General features: G+C 39.7%; 1 protein-coding gene across 2 annotated transcripts in view; it reads right to left on the bottom strand.

The window, feature by feature from the left end:
• Window positions 1-2,978: 2,978 nt before the first annotated feature.
• The window catches only part of LOC135105554 (keratin-associated protein 5-1-like), a 13,306-nt gene continuing 7,907 nt past the window's right edge, over window positions 2,979-8,377 (bottom strand). For both annotated transcript variants that reach the window (XM_064013760.1, XM_064013762.1), the window contains exons 5-6: window positions 6,614-6,850; window positions 2,979-5,239 (exon numbers count right to left, since the gene is read on the bottom strand). In XM_064013760.1, coding sequence (XP_063869830.1) covers window positions 4,995-5,239; window positions 6,614-6,850 — 482 coding nt within the window. In that variant the 3' untranslated portion in view covers window positions 2,979-4,994. The remainder of the gene's footprint in view (window positions 5,240-6,613; window positions 6,851-8,377) is intronic.

Genomic DNA, 8,377 nt, shown 5'->3' with positions numbered 1-8,377 from the left:
ATCCTCAAAATTAAGATTTTGTCACTATTAATACTTTAAACGATCTTCGCGACACATACTACCTGCTACTATATTTAAAATAAGCACTAACCATAAATGAATTAGAATAGAAGGATCTATGCATTTCTCACAATACTTACTTCTCGTTACTATTATTGCTTGCAAATAGCATGAAAAGCCTATCTAGTACCCCCTAATAAACGCTCACAGGAGAAACACTAACAGCGGAGTAATGAGTACAGATGAATTAATTTAATTTCCATAGTATTAAGATGTTCCTGTTGCTATTATTGCTTTAGAAACTCTGCAAAAGAGCAGCACTACCCAAGACACTAAGAAAGAAAAGTTATACCCAACATATAAACCGCTAGGGAATTACAGCAGAGTGGTTGAACTGAATTACACTGCATGGATATAAAGCCCCAAGCCAAATATCAAGATCAAGATAGTTACATCCTTGTTTATTTTAGATGAATGATGCTGAAGCCAAAGTGACATAACGTTGAGTATGTCAGAATGAACGCAAACACTACCCATGGAGGAATTATTACGGAGTGAATTATTCTGCTACTTGCACGATATTAAGATGATATTCTCACTGCTGGTACTAAAAGAATGCGCAATGAGATATATGAGGAGCGTTTGAATTTGAACTGTGAATAAGGTTTTCTGTTACAAGACTTTAATTGGTGTCGCCTCCGCTTACCGCCACCGCCCTCATGAATCATGTGTGTGGTGTAACATATTGATAAAGGTCTTTCCGCGTGTGCAACAGATGAGATAACACGCCTCAAATATTTGCTATCGGAAATCATACAAATAAAATGAATCATTATCCCAAACGAAATAATCTCTCCTCGTTCGTTTTCTTATAACCTTCATGGAATCTATGAGTCACACGGGGCTGGAGACAACTTGTGACTCCTCCTTATTAAAGAGCACAGGATGTCTCTAGTCACATCACCTTTATAACTTCGCTTAGTAAAGGTTATATTTAGGCACTGGACTGAGATTGCATTAGTCACCATAAAGATCTCTAACCCTGAAATACTCTCGGCGTGAACCGTATAGGAATTTTCCAATATAGTGCGGCTATTAATGAAAATACGAGAATCAGATAAGTTTCAAAGGACTAAAGTCGGAAGAGTGATGCTAAATGTGGCTTTTGGGTGTAGCATTCATCTGATTCAAGGCTGCTGTGAGTGGCTAGTGAAAGGAGAGAGAGAGAGAGAGAGAGAGAGAGAGAGAGAGAGAGAGAGAGAGAGAGAGAGAGAGAGAGAGAGAGACGAGATGGGTAGGAAGGGTAAGGGGAGGAGGTTGTGTAATCTACGCTCATAAAAGTTTCTCTTGAGGTAAAGTGAGTAAATGAGGTTCGTTGGTCTGTGTCGCTGCTGAGGTATGAGATGTCTTGCCTTGAGAGAGAGAGAGAGAGAGAGAGAGAGAGAGAGAGAGAGAGAGAGAGAGAGAGAGAGAGAGAGAGAGAGAGAGAGAGAGAGAGAGAGAGAGAGAAATCTTAATCTCTCACTACGAGAAAATAAGAAAAAAGAGAGAGAGAAAAAAAAAAAAAAAGGGAGAGACGGAGCAAAGAGAAAAGCAGGTGTCAATAATACGTCTCCTTCTCACCTCCCTCACCCCCCCACCCCCCGCTCACCTCCTCCTCCTGCACAGTCCCTCACACCACTGTTTATTTACACAATGTTGCGGGGGACGTGAGATTTCCTGTCAACTTCTCATTGTGATGTTTAACAATTCGTGGATGACGACGACGCGGTGATGAACGTCTTAATCTTGTTCTGTTTTTCTCAAAAATTTTTTTATTAAGTTCTGGTGAAATAACTTACGGTGTAAAATTAGTCTGTAAAAAAAAATAACATTAAGGTAAAATAGAATAAAATAAAAGTAAGTGTGAATGGTGATGTGAAACTTTTTTCCCTTTTATTTGTTTGTTTCTCTTCTAAGTTACAAATGACTTTAGTCTGAAAATAAGGTGTAATACTTTTAGTTTCTTCTGCGGGTGAAGAAGTCTAGGCAAGAACAGATGAATTAGTTAAATAAAAAAAAATCATAATGCCACTCGTACAGAGAAATTACAGGAAGAGTGAAAAGATTTAACCAATTTAGTTTCCATGTTTTTTTTTTTTTTTTAATGCAAGAAGGCCACTGGCCAAGGGCAACAAAAAAATGTATATAAAAAAAAGGCCCACTTAATGCCAGGTCCCATAGAGAGTTCCAAATAGGAGTAGAAGAAAAAACCTCCCTCTTGAAAGAGTTCATGTCATAAGGAGGAGAAAATGCAGAAGCAGGCAGAGTTCCAGAGTTTGCCAGAGAAAGGGGTGAATAACTGAGAATACTGGATAACTCTTGCATTAGAGAGAACATAATAGGGATGAGAGAAGGAAGAGTTTTGTGCAGCAAGGCTGCGGGAGGAGTGGAGGAGGGAATACTCCTTTGTTCTTTTTAATAGTTTGAGTTGTAGGAGAGAGAGAGAGAGAGAGAGAGAGAGAGAGAGAGAGAGAGAGAGAGAGAGAGAGAGAGAGAGAGAGAGAGAGAGAGAGAGAGAGAGAGAGAGAGAGAGAGGGAGGGAGGGAGGGAGGGAGGGAGAGAGGGAGGGAGAGAGAGAGAGTTTCAAAATTTAGCAGTGATAGAGATGAAAATGAAATATCTAGGTTAGCCCTTGCATTAGCAAAATTGACAGTGTAAGGGTTAGAGGAAGTAGAAAGTCCTGTGCAGCAAGAATGGGAGAGGAGATGGGGAGTGAGGCACTTGGTTAGTTAGTTCAGAAAAACAGTAACCAGGAAATTACAAAATAGATGGATTTTTCCTTCTGGGCCAGAATCTTTTAAAAAAGAAAGGAGATGCAACATTGAAGCAATGAAACTAATACACGGAAGTCACGTGACAGTATACCTCCCCAAGCATCTTTACAATCTTCATGCCTCGAAACTCGAAGCAGACTGATAAGAAACAAACAAAATTCACCCAGTGCATACACCTTTATTTTACATACAAATCACATGCACACCCTCACCAGTGCTACCATAATATATACCACTACACCAGCACCATGATAAGTAGATACCTCACTGCCCCTGAATAAGAAAAGAAGTGTTACCAAAGTTTGTCATCCTTTGTGTTCCCAGCTACAAATGAGTAGTACAAGACGTGCCGCCTACTACGTTGAAATCGAATTAGAAGAAAATGGGCAACGTACCATTCTAAAATAAAACAAAAATGTGCTACTTTCCATGTTGAAATTAGAAAAAAAGTTATCTACCATGATGGAATTAAAGAAAAAAAAATGTGCTACTACCATATTGGATTTAAAACATGTAATATCCACAATGATGAGACTAAAGAAGAAAAGTGCTACCTATGACCTAATATGGGAACTTAGGAACACAAATGAACGCAAAGGAAGAACCATCAACAGCAGACCCAGTAGCTTTACCTTAGTGTTATCTAATAGCAATTGAGATGGTGATGTGATACCGAGATTGTAACATTGCCCCACACAACTCTACGTTACGAACCGCGCCCCGTCACTGTTATTACGTGCGTCACTTATCCCGTGCAGAGAGAGAGAGAGAGAGAGAGAGAGAGAGAGAGAGAGAGAGAGAGAGTAGCTACGAGTCTTCTATTTAATGTCTGTTTTTTCTATAAAGAATTCCTGTTTTTTTCCCAGTATTGTTTGACTGTTAGGTTTGTGTTCGTGGATGACACATTAGAGTAACTGCAATGAAGAGAACTGGTCATATTATGTGTTGAAGAACTGATATATATCTTGCGTGAATTAACTGACAACCCTGTGCAGATTAGTGTAATAATCACAGTAACAGTTATGATAGAAGTAGTAGTAGTAGTAGTAGTAGTAGTAGTAGTAGTAGTAGTAGTAGTAGTAGTAGTAGTAGTAGTAGTAATAATAATAATAATAATAATAATGATAATAATAATAATAATAATAATAACGTAAGAACTCAAGAATCTTCATACCATTGTAGAATCTGAATAAATAATTAGCTTTTCCTGAATTATAAATAGTTGTAATTTTCATATCATCACAGTGTGAGAAAGACAAAAAAACAAACAAACATTTAAAGCAGAAACTAAAAAGAAAAAAAGCAAGAAAATTCAATAACAAAATATAATAGCCTAAAAATACCCCTGAACGTTTGACTTTTTCCTAAACTATGTCTATACTACAATCATTCCCTTCTCTCGTCTCCCCACAGCAGGCGAAGTCCAGGCTGACGTGGTGACTGAGGATGGCCAGCAGTGCGAGGCGAGGGAAGGGAAGGGAAGGGAAGGGAAGGGAAGGGAAGGGACGGGACGGGACGGGGAGGCAAGTCAAGTGAACGTGCCTGCTGTAAGGAGAGACCGGGATGAACCTTCTGCTCTCCCACACCCGAGATTGAGGCGGACAATAACACATGAGAAGGCACAGGCGGACAGGGAGACAGACACTCATATTCTTCCTCCATCATCTCCACGTCCTTCTACACTTGGCTGGTTGTGTGTATCGGCATGTGCATGTGTGTGTGTGTGTGTGTGTGTGTGTGTGTGTGTGTGTGTGTGTGTGTGTGTGTCCATGATAACTAATGAAGCTGCGTATGGAATTTCTCCTTTATCTGTTTCCTGAGTTATCTTTCAGCTATTGTGGCTTCCTCCTCTCAAGGTTGGTTAAGTCGAAAGATGCCACTGACGGCACAATGAGTGATGATGGACGGTTGCTTGTATCCTTTACTTTCATTCCTCTCTCTGCTCAGTAAGATCGTCCAGGGTTACTCAAGTGAAGCAATAAAGTGACATACTATCATTAGTAATCATGGAGTCATGGAGTGAAGCAGCTCAGTTACGAGGCAAATCCTATTACTACTACTACTACTACTACTACTACTACTACTACTACTACTATTACTACTACTACTACTATGATTTTAAGTTTCACCGGTCAAAATTCTGTGGCCCAAGGTCCGCCTAAAGGGTCACCAGCACCATTAGCAGCAGGAACACCCTTTCTGCGATGCGCATGTTTCCTGAGGGATGTGGTCTGCCGTGCACAGAGGAGCGTAAATGCAGTTGGGACATGACAGACTTTGCTTGTCCTTGCACTCCAGCACGTCAGCAACACAACATTTGCATCCTCCTCCGTTACATCCACCCGGTAATTCCTTCTCCCCGCAGCCACACAAAGACTTGCACACTCCCTTCGCGTCTGTGCACTCGGACTTCGGAGAACAGTCTGTGGGGGAGGATAAAATGTTCATCTTAAACACTGCAAGTCTACATACATGTGGGCGTGAGGGAAAGTAAATAAGCGTACGCGGGGTAAACATACACAGGACAAGCAAACAGTGAAAGCACGAAGGTCAATGGATGCGTCTTGTGCTTTCAAACGCTGCACAGAGAACAGATGTTTGCATGCTGACATCTGCAATGAACTGAGGAGGGCTTAGAAACTTGCATACCAGCGATCACCAGCTACTTCATACACAGGAAAAAAAAAAAAAAGGGGATGGGTCACCCTCCTCCCCAACCCCCTGCCACTACTTCCATCCGCTGCGTGAGTGCATGTCTGAAGAAACATCCTGCTGGGCGGAAATGACTCACTATGTACATCGTTAAAGATGTAAACATTTTGGAAAGATTCACGTTTCTAGAAAAAAAAGAAGGAAAACACCTCTCTCCTCTCACTCATTCACAAGTACAGCGATGTGCCTCACAATGTAGAGAGAATAAATAATTTTACAGAGATTTGCCGAGCGGCCTTTTCCATTAAATATCATTCACAATAAAAATAGAGGCAATCAGATGTCTTCAGAGAAATTTAACAAAGCGTTTCTCTCATTAAAATCTTCATAAGTCAACGCATACAGTCAATGCTTAAAGAGAAATCTATAACTTTTCGTCTCACCGATTCCTCTCTTCTAACAGACTGGCTGAGTCTCTCACTCATCCCAGTAACGATGCATGTTTTAATGTCTTCTGTCGCTATTTCCACGGTTACCGCTCTTATGAACTTGCTAACGGTATATCTTCTCCCTCCCACGGCATCGCTGCACAAGAGTATCTACTTACTCTCGCTTTCTGTCCACCTTACCAGTACAAGAGCCAACCAAAAAACAGTATCTTCACTCTTTCATTCTGTTTACTTGTATACTCTAGAACTCTTTTCCTGTTTCTGTTTTTCCTCTTGCCTACAACTTGGAGCTGTTTGAAGAGAGGAGTATCAAGGCGCCTCAGAAACTAAATTGGTAGTCCCTTTAGATTTCTCTACCCATGACTTAGGAAGCGGCATGACGTGTGTTATATATATATATATATATATATATATATATATATATATATATATATATATATATATATATATATATATATATATATATATATATATATATATATAGTTTTTATGTAAATTCTTCTCAAATTAAACATCCTCCATAATAAACCGCAATTACTCTTAAAGAAATTTCTCGAGGGCTTAAATACCTCCATAAAAAAAAAAAAAAAAACAATGACTATTTTCACACAGATTTACCATAAAAGAGTACAGAGAGACAGTCGATTATCTGAAAAAGAAATCTATTCTCTGTGACGGCTGGTGAGTGGGACTGACCTAGACAGCATAAACAGGAGGAGCCGAGACAGTGAACTTCAAGGCTGATCACTCCCTTGCACGTCTGGGAGCAGGTGCCGGGGCAGGTCGGGCTCTGGGTACACCCGGTGGGAGGTTGGCCGCAGCAAAAACACCTTCCCTGGCCGCAGTTGCCTGGCAGTCGCACCTCCGTGTCGAGGCACACTGGCTTGCACTTCCCTCCACTGATCTTGCAGCTCTCAGTGTTATCGCAGGGAACTGTTGAGTAGGTGTCATTGTGTTACGGATGATGCATGTTAATGAATGAAATAAATAAGCAGATAAATAAACAAATGGATAAATAAACAAGCACATATAACAAATAGGATATAGCATACACGATATCCTTCAAACATACAGTACATCTTTTTCTTTTATAGAGGAAGAAAACACACACACACACACACACACACACACACACACACACACACACACACACACACACACACACACACACACACACACACACACACACAGGTATAGAGATAAGATGCTGTAAAAGATTTACTACAAGACTTTTTTCTGTTCTGTTTTGATATTGTAGCTACAAAGTAAAAAAAAAAAAAACGAAAAAAAAGCACGAGAACACATCAACACTAATTGCAACACTGAAGCTAGAAAACAGAATGGTATAGAGAACCAGAGAACGTATCAACGTGAACTGTGATAAGAAAGATAGAATATAGAATTATATGTAGAACAAGAGAACATGTCTACGTGAGCTGAAGTTAAAGAAAGGGACACATTTTCCTTGTCTCCAAATGCCCCACGTACGCCCGCGATCACAAATGATGTAACGAACACAATTCCAGTCACATATTTGCCGGTGAACACAACTGTAAACTACCGGGTGTTCCAAAAGTATATGTCACTTTCTAAGAACACATATATCAAGAACTACAGATGGAAGCAAGATGAAACTGGTAGCATTTAAAAAGGTAAAAATCTTCAAGCTTTCTTTTGTTAATTATGGCAATCGGTCGCGTTCGGCAAGAAGTGGACTATCGTTTGAATGCGTGCCGTGCAACCTACGCCGCGCACATTGAACATCCGTAAAAACTTTAATAAAAAAAATAAATTCTTGCACTTTTGAGTTCATTTTTTTTTTGTACAGAAACTTAAGAAAAAAAAAAAAAAATAGCTTTCAGGAAATATAAATTGTATTTTGATAACATCCATAGTTATTCAGGTAAAGTGTCGTAATGTGACAAGTACTTTTGGAACACTCAGTATAAGACCAAATCTCCACTTGCTTTGAAGAGTAGATTTCTTAGATGCACAGTACATCTCGGGCCAGTGTGTCTGTAATAATGGTAAGCTGACTGTTATTCTCATGACTAAGATAATAGAAGAACATGAGAAGCTGGAAAGTTTTATTAAAATTACTGGGGTGAAATATATCTCAGCTTACCGAGTGTTAAAAGATATACAGGGGCATATTCTTAAATTATTTGTTCTCTTATAAGGACTATTTTCAAAGGCCATATTGTTGATTCTAGCAGCCGGATTATCGTGCAAGTTTTTCCTACTGATGGTATAAAATTCTTGTTAATTTATAACTAAAATAAACACTCTTGAAAACCTAAGTAAATTTCAATTCAGCGAGCTGAGAGCAGTCGAGACAAAACGCCGAAATGTTAGAGGATGTGGTCGCTTCTATCGTCTTCATGAACAGGAACACAATAACAAGTACATACCACATTGGAGAGGGAGAGAGAGAGAGAGAGAGAGAGAGAGAGAGAGAGA

This window comes from Scylla paramamosain, chromosome 12 (assembly GCF_035594125.1).
Source record: "Scylla paramamosain isolate STU-SP2022 chromosome 12, ASM3559412v1, whole genome shotgun sequence".
NCBI classification, from domain to species: domain Eukaryota; kingdom Metazoa; phylum Arthropoda; class Malacostraca; order Decapoda; family Portunidae; genus Scylla; species Scylla paramamosain.
Note: the sequence above shows the minus strand (reverse complement) of the source record. Positions and strands in the feature narration are given on the sequence as shown.